At 35.3% G+C, this 20,115-nt stretch overlaps 1 protein-coding gene across 6 annotated transcripts in view; it reads right to left on the bottom strand.

Annotated features, from left to right (window-relative positions):
- LOC145686237 (uncharacterized) overlaps positions 1-20,115 on the bottom strand; it is a 196,514-nt gene that overhangs the window by 13,351 nt on the left and 163,048 nt on the right. For 5 of the 6 annotated variants that reach the window (XM_081759322.1, XM_081759325.1, XM_081759328.1 and 2 more), the window contains exons 5-7: positions 11,454-11,636; positions 3,010-3,213; positions 256-378 (exon numbers count right to left, since the gene is read on the bottom strand). In XM_081759322.1, coding sequence (XP_081615448.1) covers positions 256-378; positions 3,010-3,213; positions 11,454-11,636 — 510 coding nt within the window. The remainder of the gene's footprint in view (positions 1-255; positions 379-3,009; positions 3,214-11,453; positions 11,637-20,115) is intronic. The other variant, XM_081759323.1, reaches the window with a different exon arrangement.

Here is a 20,115-nt window from a genome sequence, read left to right as displayed (position 1 = left end):
TTAAATCCCTTGGATCTTCCCGAATGACTGGTATTAACACTGTTTGCTCCTATTTTGTTCTAAGTACTTCTCTCCAAACATACAAATCGTAAACACTATCGATCATCAAATTTGTCATCTTCCACATTCAAATCAAAACTATTGACATCTCTTCTATCTACAAATGGGAAGTATTTTTACATTTTCGCATTTTGCACAATTACAGTTGACACGTACCAATGACAGAAAACAATATAACCAAATATATATACTTACATGGAATTTTGTGAAGAGACCCTTCTTATCGGCAATGTGAAGAATGCAATCTCTACTGTAAACAGCATGAAATGACATTGATCCATACTGCTTCTTCGTAATGTCATTGATTTCGAAACCTACCTACAACATACCCAAAAGAAATAAATGTATAAATAAAAATATGTACTCTTGTTGTAGTATAATAAAAGCATTTATTGTCGCATTCACTGTTATTGTAAAGTGATTCAAGGAAGACAATACATAAAAATTTATTCTAGTGCTTTGTCTTGTTCACGCATTATTATCGATGGCGTGTTGTTTGCCACGATGTCCTTTGCTACGACTCTATTTTGGTGTTGTTTGTCACGATTTTGCCACAGTATTTGCATTCCGATTTTATCAGATCTCATTATCGTGGAGATTCACACATACCTGGAGTAAAAGGAAGGGTTGCCCGTCACTGTTTTAGATTAGGATTAAGGTTTAGATTTCTGGCCGTTCGATATCTATGGCCATATTAGCTCGTCACGTATGAGGAATGACTCCCTCGCAGATCACACTATCCGACAAAAGGGAAGGAAGTAAGCGGCCCGGCACCTGTATCTCAAGTACCATTCCGCATTTGCTAGGTGTGAATGAGAAAACCTCACTCAGGATGGCTGGCCGGCGAACCAGGGACCGCTCGCACTAAAAGTGAGAGCGTAAGCGATTACACTACGCAGGGCCACTGTGTTTTAGCTCTATAGAATAACATACTATAGAGTAGAATTTTTGTGCAAAGAAGCATGAAATAAAGTAATGAATATAGCACCACATCACATTTGATTCATACTCCTAGGCAGCTCGATTACCGGTGGAAACTCCTACGGTTCGGATTCCATGTTAAGATGTAGGTCCAGGTCTCGTATAGTTTGGTGCTGAACGGGATGCTTAACTCAAATCCACTCCAATTCGAGCACACTCCATCTTGTCTTAGAAAGGCTGTAAAGGGGCTCCCTCCCGTATATTTTAATAATATTTGTAATAATCTTTGTGGGTTTAACAATAGCCAAGTAACAATACAAAAGTCACTAAATTTTTGTATTATCAAGACTAAATTTCCTCCCTCTCTCAAAAGTTGTTTAAAAGATCGCTAAATTCATACATTTAAATTTAATTTCGTTTAATTTGTGCTCTAGGAAAGTTACGAAATATTAAAAGAGAAAAATAATTTTTATCACGCACCCTCCCGAAGGTCCGGGTCCCTATTTGTCCAGATTGCTACTATCTACTTGCAGGTGGTCCTGGTGATATGCCTAGATTTAATGTTGACTACACATCCGAACACGCAGAAATTGTCCGTCATGTTAATTTTCAAAATGCATTTGGGGAGTTTCTAAGCACACAAATGATTATATCAAGTATTTGAACTCAACTTGAATAAATTTAACTGTGGCGTTAACAGCTGATAGCGCACTACCCAATACCGTGCTTGAAACCGTTTTTATTGCATGTATTCTGTCTTCAAATATAATAGATTTGATTGTTATAATATAGTCATCTCGTAACTCTCAGCTTATGAGTCTATTTTGTATAAATCTTCAAGATTATGATATAAGATAAATCAGAAAGAACAATACCGTGGCAAACAACACCAAAATCGAGTAGTGGCAAAAGACACCGTGGCACACAACACGTAATCGTATTATCATCTCATGCATCAATATATACTAAAAGTAATTATGCAAGGTGTCCCGTAATTCCTATGACAGCGTTTGGGAGTTGAAAGTAGACATCAAAACAAACAACAAAATAGTATATGGACAAAAACTCGAAAGCGATGTCATTTACGATTTGTGAGCGTGGAAAATTTGGCGACACGGAACTTCGACATGTTATAGCATAAAGGCGAATGACCTTGACATAGTCAGTGTGGAATTGCACACAGCAAGTTATAGGCGTAGTATCAAACAATATCAAAATCAAACGTTCAGAACAATTCCGCAAAGGATTTCCCAAAAGAAGTAGTGGATTCCCGCTTATGTTTCCAAATAAAGATCGGCTAAAATGCGCTGGAAATGAAATATTATATATTAAAGTAGAACTCGTATGTGCCCTGTCGATAGTGGAAACAGTATCAAAAATATATATGGAGAATTGTGGAGTTGCTTTGAGTGGTTGCATAACTACCAGTAAACACGTTGCAACCATATCAGAAACATAAGGTATAATTGACGGTTAGAGTAATTTGTTATCAATGCATGCAAGGTTGCACTCTCCTGGTAGTACCACAAACAAGTACGAAGTCTTTTTCGCAACACTTTGTTCTGAACCACAAAATAGTATGGTCTACGTTCTGCATTAATGTGTTGTCAAACCTGTCGTCGATCTGTCCTGTGCACTGACGCACTCTTGGAAATGACATACGATGTTTGAATATTTACACTAACACAAAACTGCATGGAATGATACGTGAAAGGAAGATAGGACGTCTGAAGAACTATCTACCGTGTGTTCATGAGTCCTACAAAAGTATGCTGAAGATATAACCTAACACAAGTGTATACTAAATACAGGACGCATTCCAATAGAAAGGAAAACAGAAGTGGGAAGAAAATCCGGAACTCCTTGGTTAGAAGGTAGCGAGCGTTACCACTCAGCAATATTATAAGCAAGGGAAAGTGGTCTTCTTTTTCTCATCTGTGAAACAGTAAGTTGAACTAACGTTAAGTGAGATATTCTGTATAAATTTTAATCCTAGTTTATCTGAATATTCAAATAATGAAATATCACCAAAAAGTTCCTTACTCTCCGTTTGACATCGTCTTCCTGTTCATCTTGATACCTAAGAGCGAGGTCTATCATATTAGTTGATAGATCAACACCCACTACACAGGCCTGAAAAGTCTTTGCCATGTAGAATGCGCTACCACCAATACCACAACCTACATCAAGGACACGTTCATTGGGTTGTAAGTTCAATTCCTGAACAAGAGTCTGGAAAGAAAGAAAAATTATTTTGTACCACAAGGTCTTTAGATAAACAGAAACGACGAAAAATACAAACAAATACAGAAATTGGTAGAATGGTAAAAAAAATAAGAAAAACTAAAGTGAGCACTGTTGGTTTACTATCAAATCCACATTTATAATCGAACTCGCGTATCAGCAGTCACATCTGAGAGTCCTTCACTGCTGAAGTTAGGCCTATCATGCGCTTTAAAAAAAAAAATCTGAATTTCCAGCGAAGGAAAGGCTAGAAGCAATAAGAATTTGAGTTGAGCTTAAACATTCTAAATCTCGTATATCACAGCCATACCACTGTAGATCTACAGTAAAACACATCTACTGATACTTTGTTTTAAAGTTGGGCTTGGAGATGCACACTAAAAGCACGTGTCATTTTATGATAATTCAAAACTTGAAAAAAGATTGATTAATATAATTACACATAAATTAATTTCAGATTTTAATGCTTAATTGAGAACACTTTCATGCTTCTAACTACAGTATGTTCGTTTTTAGATATTCACTCGTTGAAAGTAAGCCTTTTCGATACTGATCTGAAATTGATGGATTTCACCATAGAGTTGCTTAATAAAGATTTTGTCAACATATTGTGAGAAAGGTATCGATATTCATCATCAGTTCATGAATATATGCGAGGATCCTTCTATTGTTGACTTTACAGTGCGAAAGCGGATGCGTGAATTTACGAGAAGCGGTCAACTGAAGATCTGCCAAGGTCCAGAAGCCCAATTTGTGCAAGCACCTGACAAAACATTGCTCCTGTTGAGTACCTAGTCATGGAGGACAGAAAGCTAACCGCTGAGGATATATGCAAGCTTACAAAGATTCTATCATTGCATCGACGAAAGAATTTCAACAGGTCAGTAAATGTTAGTTTCCTCGACAACTGGATGAAGAGGATATACTCTGCCGGATAAGAACGCTTCTTAGAGGGTAACAACATTGAAGTGGTCCCTCATCCATTCTGTTCACAGATCCCCAGTGACTTCTGTCCGTTTCCAAAACTGTATAATTCATTGCAAGGCAGACGTTTTTCGTTCAGATATATTCTCGGAAGTGACATTTCCCAGTGTCCACCCCCCCCCCCTCAAATGACCTCCACACAGATTGCGACGGTGTGTGGTGGTAGACGGAAATTACGTTCAAAAGTGACGGAAATGTCACACTCAAATATAGAATATGACCGGAGTTGTATGTAAACAGGTATATACTTTTGGTGTGCAACTCGTATTTTGAAAACAAAATATTGATAAACTATTGATTTCAATGCATTAAAATAATTACCAAACTGTGCAGTTAAGTTTACACATACCCTACAAATAGCTGATCAAATAACTAATTTTCCTCATTATTAATGTCTTGATTCCTTTGCAAAAAAAATGCATAGTAGATCGACGTAACGTTATTCTATTTGGTACAGTTAATCTTAAAAGGGTCTAATAAATATAATCATGCATATAGGTATACTAACGTGTGCTACAAATTTCTAACTGGAATGATTTAGTATCTTAGAAACTTTTTATACTTGGGGGTAGAGCGTAGCTTATCTGAAATTTGTAACACCGTGTATTTAGACAACTCAAGGATGAATTTAACTAATCTTCTTAGGATAAGAAATGAAATAATCAATTTCTTTTGGATATTTTTGACATCACACCACAAGCTATCAGGACTCGAAATGGTTTTAACTATAAAATCTACTAAATCATAATGGCACAGAAACTTAAACATTATGACTATCCAACATCGTAAATAGATGTAATACTCACAGGTAATTCAGCTTTGATAATCTCCAATCGATGTCTTTTCACTATGCGATCTTAATTACCACTCCCTAGTCTCCTCTCCGTCCTCAACCAGCACAACCCCTTTCCGGGATTCCGGTTCTTCCTGGTTGTAGCGTAGAGCTTGGCTCAGGTCTCCTTATGAAATGCCTTACTTTGTTATTTAAGTATAGGAACACTTCCTATAATTGTGGTGTGATGCCTACGTTATATGTTTTTATTTCCCTAAACAGTTTGGATATGGCTTCCTTGTTTTACAATAAACATAATAAATTTACAAAATACATGTGAAGAGTTTGGGTACTTTACAATACAATATAATCTGAACACCCCTGAAAAAATCACCACAGAGTTACAGATGCTATTCTACATCATACAATCAGAACTGGCATCTATTTGTTTTAATTATTCCCTCCCAACCGTTACCTGTTATCAACAGATCACTGAGTGGCATGGTATTGTGTTACTTCATCATGTATGACCTTAGACTTTCAAAGAGGGTAGATTGTTGGTGGGTGCTTAGTTAGGGGGAATGTGACAACAGGCATAGAATTCCTTCTTGGAGGGCGGATTAGAATAAGTAGTGACTGAAAGTAGTACTGGTAGAACAGGTCGATAACCGTTGGAGAAATGTCCTACGAGAGGGAATTACTCCAAAGAAAATTCTCCCTGAAATCATCAATGGTCATATATGTCTTCGAAGTATAACGAGTTACTGTTTCACACAATGCAATGAGTGGGTAAACCTCTTTCGTAAAGCATAATGGTGTACAAAAGATGAAATTATCTGGTAGAGATAGAAGATCGTTAAGCGGATTGTAGGAAGAAGGACAATTACCACCGAGGTGGCCGTTGAACTCAATTGCCGTTTTACAAAGACAGTGAGGTGGAACTTCACAAGCATAAATATCCATGGAAGGGCTGATATCGTCAAGCCTTTCGTAATACCGATGAAGTCTATAAAGAGACTATAATGATACAACCTCAGGAACTGAACTACTTAATAAAATAAATATATTAAGTGCACAGATAAATCCATTTTTATTTCTCATCAACACTGTCAGAAGCCTATATTCTAGATTGTCTTCGTCCAACTGCGAAACATAGAGGAGGCGGTTCTGTCATAGAGTAGTCGGTCACATTCTATACTCTGCAATCCCATTGTAATCGTGCATGGAACAATGACTGGCAAGGCTTGTGTGCTCACTTTAGCTATACCTTTATAAATTAGAAGGTCTTTGATTGAATACAACTTCGTAAAGAACTAGGGACTGATTTCTGCAACAATAAGAAGGCATATTGACATTCATGTTTGATTTATCCTTCCTACAACTTCACCTCCACAAAATAACTGCAATCTCATGTCAGCTATTGCAAATGCTTTTTCTATAGGGTATTGTCATAATTACACTGGTCGATGGGTTTTGATGTCTGGAAACTAATTGCTATTTTGAACAACTATTTTGATACTGATCCCAAAACTATGTTCCTTTTGTTCCCATCACCCACAGTTTTTCTATTTTTACCCGGTAGACGGCAGGGAGCATAATATTACAATAATGGATAATTTAGACATTCAAAGTTTTGTTGTAAATTCTTAAAAGTAACCAAAAGAAATACGTAATTTTTTGCTGTTATAGCTAGTCTCATTAACTGATCTAATAAAGTGCAATTTTTCATGTATCATATTACTTAATGTAAGAAATCACGGTAAGTGTCACGTAAACAATTTATGTATACACAGCTCTACAGAAGGCGCAACCTTCTGACGGCTGCTGGCTTTTCGCTGGCATAGGAAGGAAAAAATACGCTGTTTTGATCAAGTTTCTCTGCGGTTTGTTGCTTTGAAACAGTGAAACAATATCATCTAGAAAGTGTGTGAACTCTCCAGGCATTTTTTGTTACATTTGCGGATGTTATGTAGTGAAGAGACAAAGACAACGTGTAACAACATTTGTGAAGGATGCATACAATGCATATTCTGGAATGAAATTAGGTGACCAGGACAAAAAGTGGGCCCTGTATACAGTTTGCAAGACTTGTGTGGAGGCTTTGTGATTGTGGACATGTGACAAGAAGAAAGCCCTGCCGTTTGGAATCCCAGTGGTATGGCGTGAACCAAAAGTCATGTTGAAGACTGCTATTTCTGTGGTTTTAGTACTAAGAACAAGAGTAAGGTGAGCTATCCAAACAACATACAATCAGCTATCAGACCTGTAGCTCATGGGCCAGATATACCTGTACCATGTGTACCTACTATTGTCGAAAGTTGTTCTAGTGACAGTGAAGTTGAAGTAGAATTAGAACAGCGTGATGATGATGCATTGTATCCTAGTACGAGTACTAGCACTCCAAAGCCAATTACACAACATGAACTTAATGATATTGTGAGAGATTTAAATTTACCAATAGAGAGTGCCCAACTTCTTGGTTCCCGGTTTGTCTTCTGAAACACATTTTTCATGCTACAGGCACCGAGAGAAAGAACTTCTACCATACTTCACTGAAGAAGAAAATTTAGTGTATTGCAACAACATAAGAAAAGTGATAGAATTCTATGGTATTGCATACAATGCAACAGAATGGAGATTCTTTATTGGTGCATCGAAGGCCAGCTTGAAAGGTGTTTTGTTGAGCAACGGTAATGTATTACCATCGATTCCCATAGCATATTCTGTGTTCTTGAAGGAAACGTATGAAACGTTAAGACTTATGCTCGTAAAAGAGAAATATGAAGAACATGGTTGGTCAGTATGTGGCGATTTTAAAGTGATAGCATTGTTGTTAGGTTTCCAATCCGGGAACACAAAATTTCCCTGCTTTTTATGTGAATGGGACAGTCGGGAAAGGGAGAATCATTGGAAAGTGAAAATGTGGCCACGTAGAAAGTCTCTCTCTCCAGGAAAGAAGAATGTGACACAACAGCAATTGGTGCCACCGTCTAAAATACTACTCCCTCCATTGCACATTAAGTTAGGAATCATGAAACAGTTCGTTAAAGCTTTAAATACGGATGGGGAATGTTTTAAATACATTGCAAGTAAATTTCCAGCAATCAGTGATGGGAAACTGAAAGAAGGCATTATTGTTGGCCCTCAAATAAGAAAGTTGATGCTTGACCGTAAATTTAAGCAAATAATGACAAAAACTGAAAGGAAGGCCTGGGTTGTTTCAAACTGGTAGTTGCCCATTTTCTGGGAAATGAAAAACATAAGAACTATGAACATTACGCGAAAAACCTTTTGGAAAATTTATGTAAACTTGGAAGCAAAATGAACCTAAAGTTACATTTCCTCAACTCCCATCTTGATTTGTTTCTACGTAATCTCGGAGACTACAGTGAGGAGCATGGGGAGAGATTTCATAAAGACATAGCAGAGATGGAAAGGAGATACCAGGGGAGATGGAACGTTAACATGATGGCAGATTATTGCTGGATGTTGAAAAGGGATGTTCCCGTGTCGAGCGTCAGCGGTGTCAGGAAATCGAAGCGAATGAAGTTTGATGCTAAGTGACGTAATGTATTTGTGATTTTGTATGTAGGTGTAAATGAAAATGTACATTTACATTAACATTAATTTTACAATCTTGTGGCATGTCGCATACATTCAAGAACTGTAGAAAAATTGTGAGAAATGCCTGAACTTAATATGTAATACGTTTCATTAAGTCCCTTATAGGCTTAGTAATAAAACAATACACCTGCTGATGCTAATATGTTTTAACGATTTGTGAAAAAAAAAAGTAACGTGATAGAGAGAAACTGATTTTTTTTTAATTCAGCATTAAAAATCCATTCGAAGTTACCTATTCATTTCAAAACATCGCTCAACTTTTGAAAAAATGTCGACCAGTGTTATTAGTGAAATGTTTCTTCCTTTTTAACAACCAGAACCACTGTCATTTGATATTGCCTATTGTTCTCAGCATGGGCGGCGATTCGGGGGGGAAAGGGGGGCAGTTGCCCCCCCACTTTTTTGAAATTAATATAATGTACATAGTTTCATTTGGAAATATAAAGTTTTGTAGGTATTATTGGTTCATAGAATAAAAATGGTGCCATAAAATATTTGTCGTTCTATGAGTACGCATTGGTTGTCTTCCCGTGGAATTAAGAAAGCTACAGGAATTGCGTTTGAACTGTCAGTAAAAATGGCCCCAAAATTAACCTATTGGAGCGCCACAATTCGAGCGTACTTTCATTTCTTCTTGCAATTGATCGATATGTTAGTCAGCCGCTCTGAAACTAATTGAGATAACATTTCGCAAGAAAAGAAGTCCTTCACAATTATTCTTTAATTCTACAAAAATCGACAGTTCCTAAAATGTATTTTCTTCTTTCTAATAATAAGGAATATTTTGATTTGATTTTTTCAGTTTAATCCTGTTCAGCAGCGAAGTTATATGAGACGTGGACTTACTGATCAACGTGGAGTCCGAACCACGTGAGCTCCCCCCGGGAATCGAGCCCGGGTCTCCCACGTCTAAGGCGCGTACGCTAACCGCTTATCACGGAGCTCAGTAAGGAATATTAATTTTGCAGTGTAATATATGACTTTAGGGGTGTACATATACAGTTTTGTATATACAATTAAATTTAGTGAATTCAGCATAATTCTAGGTTTTAGGATCATTTTGTATAACTGAAATGTGGAGTGACTCTAAGTATCGCTGAGTTTTGATATATTACAAAAAAGTGAAAACTGTACTTAATGGCACCGAACATGCTTCGGGAAGCTGCAAAAGTATTTCTTTAAATGTCGTAGCATATGCTTATACTATTCACTGTCATTCTAAGAGTAATAACACACATAATAGCATTCGTGGAATTAAAAATATAAGTTGTTCATTAATTTCCAGTTTCAATATAACTTTTGCAAAACAAGCCTCGTTATTCATTACTATGATTATTTGATTAATAGGTATTATCCTTTCAGTTTATTTGTCCCCACTTTTAACGTCCAACCGCCGCCACTGGTTCTCAGCATCATCATGAGTTTACACGAGTATTCCATTTTCTCGATTATCATTTACACATTTCGTTGACGAGTAAACAATTTTACCTGTAAATTTTCCAAATTGTGGTAACTTTAAACCTCCCCTGGGATTGAGTATAGCCCGCTCCCCCCAGTGATATTTAACGAATCATAGTGATTCTAACGATTCATACTAGTTCATAATGAATCGGAATCGCATGTTATAAAGATTTAAGATGTAAATCTTGCGGTAAGGAAGCAACCAAGCTTTTTTAGTATAAGTAGTAGTAGTAGTAGTAGCGGTAGTAGTGGCAGTAGTAGTAGTTAGTAGCAATAGTAGTAGTACTAGTAGGAACGGGTTAGAAGCCCCGCAGGAGTTGGTTGGGTTCTGTTCTCGATATAAGTAGTAGTAGTAGCAGCAGCAGCAGTAGTAGTAGTAGTAGTAATAGTAGTAGTAGTAGCAGTAGTAGTAGTAGTGACTCTTCCAGTTCCGGTGACAAAGAACTGGGGGGAGCGGGCTATACACAAGCCACCGCATAAGCAACTTCATAAGTTTCTTCTGTATAAGCAACTTCATAAGTTTGTATCTATAAAAGGATACCTTCTTCTTCTTCTTCTTCTTCTGTAAATTAAATGATAAGTATTAACTACGGTCGCTGAACTACGGCTTTTTCGACCATTTCACTTGAAATTGTTTTGTCAGAGATTGGATAAATAATAAATTGATTACACACTTCTGTAGTTTATCCTGCAAGATAAAAGATGGCGCGGACGAATCCGAAATTGCATGTTTACACACTAAGTTTTCATCAGTAGATTATTCTTACTACAGTTTGATACTAGAAATTTAGGCAAGTTCCGTTTTTTATTTAATTAAATCTAGACAGCTAATCTTCCTTCAGATACGAAGATCAAAACTAGGAAAAGAGACTTTAAACTTCCAAACCCTTTTGCTAATGTAGCCTATAATATTAATTAGATAAGAATAAGAATTATTTATTGTCGTTAAACAACATGATGTTGTAATAGACAACGTCAAAATTTAAGTTTGCGTACATGTAATATTTACAATTTTAATTAAGCAATACAATATTTTATATTTTACCTAGTACTACTTTTCTATTCTAATCCTGAAATTCTGAAATACTATATATACACTTTTCTAAGAGCCACTTTTTACAACCACTAGATCAGCCCAGAAAGAATATGTATAATAACCACAATGGGAGCTTTTTAGTGAAGTAATATTGGTACAAATTTACATTTCATTGCTACAAGCTGAAGGGAAAAGGTTCATACAGCTTCAGAGAGCTGAATACAAGAATTGGTACTCTAAGTAAACTTTATCTCGTAGATACTCGTAGCTTAAAATTTGAAGTTTTATCGATGTGATTTTTCTCAAGTGAGCCCTCTGAATAGACAAAACAATTATTTTCTGTGGTCTTACCTTTGTCGTTTTCTCGCCTCCGGTACTCAGGTAAGTCTTCCCAAATATCCTTTCATATTTAAGAATATTTCTTCTATTATACTGATTGGTATCTAGGAACTCTTGCATGTTGTCTTGTGGGTTAACATTATTCACTGCCATTTTATGAAACAAAAAGGATACTTGAAATGGGTTTCCGTAATACTGAAAATCAAGAAAATAATTAGTTTCCTTTTATTACTTGTATACTCAAACTAAAATTATATAGTTCATCTTGTTACTTTTTTTTCTTTACAATTACTTAAACAATTAATTTTTAAAACAGCTCGCGACAGCAGCGCCTCAAGATTCTCTAAAATATTGATATCTGCGCTGCTGGGACCTACACGATTTACATATTGACAATATATAAAGCAGTAGAGTCCTTTCAGATTTTGTGAGTAGGGGAAGGGAGATTCTCTACTTATCAAAGTCACGTTCCACGTTCCTATTCTCATCTTCTGTGAATAAATATGAGCAACTAACTTTCAAAAAAAAAAAAAAAAACTGCCGCGGCCATGAACTGCTCTGGAGTATTCACGGTTACTAGTCCAAAATTCCTGTACTGTTAAAAATAATATTTTAAATTTGAGAAACTTTCTTATCTGTGCACCGAGACAATACTTTCTTAGAAATGAGACTTGGCAATTCTCATTCATAAGGAAAGTAAAGTATATTTTCTCATTTCGCTATATACAACCTCATCTACTTTTCTTCATTTCTCATTAATGAGAGTTTCAAACTCTTGTTTTTAAGAAAATATATTCTCGGTGCACAAATAAGAAATGGTTTCTGAGATTTTAGAAAGTATTTTTTAACAGTGTGTGCTTAATACTACGCACATTTCTTTGCTCTCGCTACGAACGTGACTAATATATACACATACACATAACTTTTATTAGTAAGTCAAACACGCAATTTTTGATTGATGATGAACGCAGCAATAAACACATCAGAGCTGTAGCTAGGGAGGTGATAGAAGCGGTTGTTCCGGGCGCTGACAGCAAGAGCGCGCCGAATGAGCAAGAAGAACGAAAAAAAAAAATGGTTGGAAATGAGTAGAGCAACCCAAAAGCATAAAAAGCATAATAGCAATTTAGACATATGGTTGGTACCTTGGACATGGTTTATAACTCGGCTATAGAAACTAAAAGAAAAAATTTCACCGACTTTTCCTCCATCAGCTAACGTCGTTTCGGATTTGCTATTGTTCAAGTATATTTTCCATCTAGCGAGAACTGGCAACAGTGAAAGGAAGTCAAAAAAAAAAGTGAAGGTGAATGGTGGCGAGTGGAGTTGTAAAACAAATTACCGATGGCAAAATTATTTTAAAATGAAGTATAGAATTGACTTTTTGTATTCTGCTAAAGAATAACTTCATCTATAGTGAAACCCAAACAAAAATTCATAAAGAGAACAATTTAAACGCAGAAAGATTTCTTATTTTGCCCACATATTAAAAACAAACGGAAGAACAAAGGAATCACGTGTGTTAATAGTATAGTTATTTGTGATTTATTGGAAAGAAAACTTTTAGTGTGTGAAATCTCATAATATTCTGCCCTATTTCTCATCAGAATATATATATTTCATTATTTGTTTGTTAAAATCTTGTGTGAAGTTCTATTAAGTAAAATTGCAAAAAGTGATTACTAAACGTATCAGTGCAAGTATTTGAATATGCTCATAGCATTATAGTAAAGAATACGTCTGAAAGATACATACTTTTATTGTACCAAAGTATAAGTTTAACCATACCAATCTTTTGACATTTTTTCAGTAAAAAAAAAAAAAAAAAAGTCGTTGATTAACAAGGTAGGTTTATTCAACATTCTATAATGTATGGAATTCTTCATGGTGTATAAAGAATAATCTGCTTGACATGGAAAGATTTAATTCATCAATTCCTTATATTTTGACAGACATATAAGTGTTCATATATGCAAGAGTGTGGAAGCCTTAGCGAGTCAAGGCACGAGTGCTGTTCATATACTATTGTTTATGCAAAAGAATGTTGTTATACTGTATTAATATGTTAACTTCAGAAGTAATCAACGAGGTTGTCCGGAAGTAATACTCTATTGAGAGGGAATTATAGTACCTTTGACGGGTTTTACTTCAGGATAAATTCGAGATACTTCTAACAAAATTTCAGGCAACTGGAATTTTTCTGACCATTTCAAGGTAAGCACTGTTAAAGGTCAGATATCAATCAAATACTTTTTTGAGCCCTTCTGACTACTACAAGTACACAGGATTATAATACGTTTTTGGACTTAGCTGTTTTCTAGCAGCTACAGAATAATACTCCCCTGGACCGGGCTGCTTCACCGCAGCTACAGAATGGCGCCCGAACAGGGACCACACTACGACCGTTGCAAAAAGTATCGTGCTCAGTGTGGAATTAAAGAGTGTTATTCAGATATAAACAAAATATACCCCTGTGTACAATATTTAGTAGTACTATGTGCACAGTAGTAAAGAACTAGTGTTGAAGAAAAGTATATTAACACTGTTCTTCCTTGTATATCTCTAGTAGTCAAAATGAGTGAACTTAAGGAAATGTCTTTGGAGACATTGATGCGAGCTATTGAAAATTTAGGTAGCAAAGTAGAAAGTAACAATAAAGAATTTCAAACCCAAGTGGTAACGTTGGGTAATACCTTTGAAAAAATGTTAATGCAACACAATGAAAAATTGTCAGAAGAAATCGGAGATAGAGTGAGTAAATCTTACGAAAAAATTATGCAAGAGGTGAACGCAGTTAAGTTAGCTTGTGAAAAGAAATATGAGGAAATGACATCACTATTTCAATCGCACATAGACGACCACGAAAATAAATTAGTACAGGTTAACCAAACAGTAAATCAACTACAATCAGACATGGTTTCCTTAAACAGTAATTATGACCACGTTTTAGGGAAGTTAGGTGAAGTTATCCAAACCCAAGAAAGTTTGCAGGTTACATTAGATCGGGTTACTCCTAAAATAGAAATAGTGGAAAATGATCTGTTACCGGTACAAAAGCAATGTGCTTTACAAGAGAAGCAATTTTGTCAGTTGCAGGGTAAAATCACAGAAATTCAAGAAATGAGCAAAGTTGCTCGTGAAAACGCCTTTCAAGCACAGAAGTCTGTAGAGAATGTAAGTTCGTATGTAAACCAAAGAATAGATAGAATCGAAAAAGAAGTTAGGAATCTACAACCATTGACTGGCGATAAGAAAGTTAAAACATTTCCTGATTCAGGTTATGACTTTCCATTGGCAGAAACCAGAAAGGAATCTGGTGAAGATACTGTTAAGGATAATACTTGCGTCAATAATAGAACAGATACAAGCGAAAGTGACTTAGAGTCAGTCAGTTCAAAAGGTAGTGACCAGTATCAAAATTCTTGTAGTAATGTAAAAAAGAAACGTAAACGGGTAGAAAAGAGGATGAGTATTAAAAAGAGGGATCTAGATACTTTTTACAAATTTTCAGGATACGAAAACGACCTTACTGCTACTAGCTTTCTGAAACATTTTTCCGATGATGCTAGAATGATGAATATTCCTTCTCATCAATATCTAGAGGTAGTTAGATATTTACTCACAGATTCAGCTAGAAACTGGTTTGACAGTAATTGTACGTCTTTTAGTTCCTTCCATGATTTCGAAGAGAAGTTCAAAAAAGAATTTGAAAACGAGCAAGTTCAGGCAAATAAGTTAGTCACACTGCAAAGCAAGCATTACGATTCTAGGAGCGATGGAAGTGTATACAATTTTGTTTCTGATAGAGTTAGAAAGATAAGAGAAATTAATCCAAATATATCTGAACCACTTGCTATTAATATGGTGATAAATCTTATACCTAATTTTTTCAGAAGACAACTTACCACATTGAATACGTATACTTTACCTACAGTATTACCTGTTATTCAAAAACTAGAAGCTATTCCTCGTAACGATAATCGTAATAACAATTACCAAAAATATTTGAAAGTCAATAGGATCTCTGTAGAAAATCACAGTGATCAAAATACCACTAAGAAACAAAAACATAACGTAATACAGGAGGGTAATGGTAGAAATCAGAGTTACCGAAAAGTCAATGATGATAGAAGTAAATGGAATAGAGGTTATAATAAGTATAACAGACGGAACAGCCAGAATGATCGAAAGGGTTGTTCTTGCAATTGTGAAAGAAATGTAGTTAGTGATCAGGATGAACAAGCTAAGTCATCATTATCTGCCGAAAGTTTTGATAGTGAAAATTACCCGAATAGAGGAAATTTAAATAATGTAGGACAAGTACCATCCCATGTTACGCAACTCCAAGACAGGAACGTTTCCCAAAACACAGCATTTACTCAGTCACCTGCTGTTAGTTCTTCTCCTGTATCAAATAGTCAAGTAAGGTTCCAGCACCCAAACTAGTTCCACCCTGTGTGGAGAGTGCGCATAACAGGGAGAACAAATTCCATTGTAATTCAGACGTTACTAAAGCACTCAATCCAACCCATCAGACTGTATTTGTGAAGATTAATAAAAGTTTAGTTAATGTAGTGCAATGGGATGACGAAAGTATTTCCGAAGATGAAACTAGTGAACAAAATAGTAGTAATACTAACTCTCCCATTGGTACTGCGGAAATTGCTGTGAAGATTTTCAACAATGAGTTATACGCTCTCTTAGATAGCGGAGCATCAGCCTCTTTACTTACTTTCGAAACGTGGAAACAAATTTCTAGTATTGTTTCACATGCCCAACTTAAGGCAACACCTCATATAGTGCTAGTAGATTACACTGGTAAACGAAAAAAGATGATTAAAGGAGAAGTAACCTTGGGTGTAGAAATCGGTCCTTTAAGTTTTGAAGTTAGATTCCTAGTTGTAAGTGACCTAAATTGTAAGTGTTTGCTAGGGCGAGACTTTCTTTCGTTAGCCAATTGTCGTATGGATTTTCGAGAGAATACAGTAACACTAGGTCATGATCACAATATAATTAAGGTAGCTATGAAAGATAACTTCTTGGAAATGAGGTGTAATTCTCAAGGCGAAAACAAAGCAAAATCATCTATAAAAATTTTAACAAAACACAATAAGCATGGTGTTGCAAGGAGTGAAGATGTAAACAATTCTAGTGTTAGTAATCCATCCTTAACATTTAGGTATAGTGACGATGAGGACGAAACTCTTTGTAAAGTAAAAATTTCAAATTGTGCAGTAGTAAAAAAATTGAGTAATATGAAACATCAGTTAGAAAAGGAATGGGTTGAACAGATAAAAGAAAGAGGTAAGACTTATGATTCATTTAGGAAAAAGTACCAATTTAGTAATATCAGTATACACATGTTACAAGAGATAAATTCAAACGAAGCTAGTGAAAATAAATTTTTGTTTGAATTTTATGGGAACCAAGTTGATGATCTTGAGAAAGAAATAAAAAGACTCCATATAACGAGTAAGCCAGAAGAAAATAACTCATTTTCTGAAAATATTTGTAATGTGAAGAATGATTCATACCCTTCAGTAGAGGATATCAAAAGTAAAGTCGATGAGATTTCTCATCTGGAATTACATGAGAAACAGCAATTATATGAACTTCTGTTAAAACACAAAAATGTCTTCAGTAACTTTCCAGGCAAATGTAATAAGTATTCATATACTATTGATGTCGATACGGAAGAAGCTATCGTAAAACGTCAATATCCGTTACCTTTTAAATACAAGGCGAATATTGAAAATCAAATAAAGGAATGGTTAGATTGCGGAATCATAGAAGAGTGTGTGTCTATACACTGTCATCCTTTACTGTGTGTTGCAAAGAAAAATACTAATAAACTTCGAACTGTAGTGGACTTAACTGAATTAAACAAACACGTTACATTGAAACAGTTAAAAGTGAACAAAATCGACGATTTACTTTTAAAGTTTCAAGGAGTGAAATATGTTACTTGCATTGACTTTGTGAATTCGTACCTTCAAACACCCATTAGTGAAAAGAGCAGACCTTACACTGCATTTTCGTGGAATGGGAAGATGTATCAATTCCTTCGCGTACCGTATGGGTACATAAATGGCGCTGCAGCTTTTACTATGTGCCTGCAGACTGTTTTAGGAACTGGCTTAATAGACAAATTAGTATATTATATCGATGATATATCGATACCAACATTCAGTTTTGAGGAACAAATGTGCCTATTGGACGAAATATTCACTAAAGTAAAAGATGCTGGAATGACTCTAAATTTGCAAAAATCTTCTTTTTGTAACACCAATTTCAGTTTTCTTGGATTTAATGTGAGTGCGAAAGGTATTTCTAAAGATCAGTCATATGTTGAGTGTATTCAACAACTTCCTAGACCGAGGAATCTAAAAGAGTTACAACGTGTCATTGGACTATTTCAGTGGTGTGGAAAATTCGTTCATAATTTTGCTTATAAGGCTCAACCTTTGTTTTCTCTATTGCAAAAAAGAAAGAAGTGGGTTTGGACTGATGAATGTGAAAATAGCTTTGAGCAATTAAAAAGAGATTTAGCTACTAATGTCTTATTGGCTCACCCACATTTAGATGAAGATTTCTGTTTAATAACTGATTGCAGTAGTGTAGCTCTGGGAAGTATACTTTTTCAAGATATAGACGGGCAAAGACATATTTTAGGTTTCCATAGTAGGATGCTAAGGCCATCTGAAAAGAATTACACCATAACAGAACTTGAAGCTTTGTCAATCATGGTTGCTATCAGGAAATGGTCTCAACTGTTATACGGTAGACACATTAAAATTTACACTGACCATAATCCTTTAGTTTATCTACACCGGATGCGTCAATGGAATTCAAGATTAGCTCGATGGAGCATTGAACTTCAAGGATTCGACATTGAAATTATATACGTACCTGGTAAAGAAAATGTGGCCAGCGACGCTTTATCCAGAATTATGTTATTTCCCGATTTAGAAAAACATGTAATTAATTTGTATGAAGTACTACCACCTTGTTTCAAAAATCTTACTATTCGGGAGTTAATTCAAAAACAAAGGGAACATCCCGAGTATGAAAAAATTATAAAGTATTTAAATAATCCAAATGATCCATTTAGTACAGTCAAAAATAAGAATCTTGAAGAATTTTATAAACTAGAAAATAATATATTATTAACTAGAAGTTACCACTTCCCGAAAATTTGGAAAATATGTATTCCACCTTCTCTTGTAGGAGATGTAATCAAGACGATGCATGACGAATATGGGCATTTTGGTTTTGATAAATCGTTAGCTTATGTTCAAGAGTACTGTCACTGGAAGTCTATAAGGCGTGATGTTGCAAATTTTATCCGTGACTGTACTCAGTGTAAGTTAAATAAAGCAGAAACATCACCTCCAGCTAGACCGTTGCAAACAGTGGAAGTAAAAAATGTAAGACAGTTGATTTCCATGGATATCCTAGGCCCTTATCCGGCTTCTAGCAATGGTAATAGATTTGCTTTATCTATCCTGGATGTATATAGCCGTTATTATGTTATGTATCCAATACGAAGAGCTACCTCCAAAAGTGTGTTGAGATGTCTCGAATATTATTACATGACTGCGCTAGGAGTTCCAGAAGCCATATTAGTAGACAATGGCAGCTGTTTTACTTCTAAACATTTTAAAGAAAAGATCCAACAGTATGGGATAAAAATCCATTATGTCAGCCCATACCACCCTAAAAGTTCTGTCGTGGAAAGGATCCATAGGGAAACGAATCGTCTCTTTAAGTTATTATGTAACGATAATCATCCTTCTTGGGAGAAATATATTCCGCAAGTTGTGATATTGTTAAACTATTCTATTTGCAGCAGTTTGGGAATTAGCCCTGCAAGTATGCACTTAAATGTTAAACCACAGTGCGCTGTATTCAAACACTTTGGAATTGTGACTGATAGTGATTATGACGAAAATGAACCATTAAACTGGGAAAACAAATTGGTTATGGCCGATTATCGTAGGAAAGAAAAAATTCGAAAACGAAATGAAAAGTACAACGCTTCACAAGAGAATAGATACAAAATTAAAGAGAATGATTTAGTTTTTCTTTTGCAAACTCATCACAGTTCAGTTGTAAATAAACAAATTAGTAAGTTCTTCAACTTATATCAAGGTCCTTATATATGTCAAACTAAAGTATCTGACAAAGTATTCAAATTAGTTGACCCTCTTACAGGAGAATCACGAGGTACTCACTCAATAGACAGAATGAAAGTGTGGAGACCCACAGAAAAAACCAGACAGTTATGGTTAAATTTAGCACTCAAACATGTAAGTGAACCTATTCAAAGTTTAACAAAACAAAATGCCTTAAATGTAAAAAGTAAAGAACCGGACACAATTATTCATGTAAACTCATGCAATTGATCAACGTAATGTGATCTTGTTAGCAGTATTTGTGTCAAAATATTTCTTGTAAGAAATTAAAGTTGAAACTGCTTAAAAATCATTTAAATAAACGCGTTTTATCCAATTTATAGACACTGATATATGTGGATTACTATATTAAACAGATGTTAATATGTATTGTGTTGTAACTTTAATGTCATGTTTATATGTCTGTATTGTCTTTGAATATTTTGTGCATCTGCTTGAATTTTTTTAAATCTATTAGTGTAATTTTCTATATTTGATTT

The sequence above is a fragment of the Thermobia domestica genome, chromosome 5 (assembly GCF_964235325.1).
Source record: "Thermobia domestica chromosome 5, izTheDome1.hap1.1, whole genome shotgun sequence".
Classification (NCBI taxonomy): Eukaryota; Metazoa; Arthropoda; class Insecta; order Zygentoma; family Lepismatidae; genus Thermobia; species Thermobia domestica.
The sequence above is the reverse complement of the archived record's forward strand: the minus strand, read 5'-3'. Positions and strand labels throughout refer to the sequence as shown.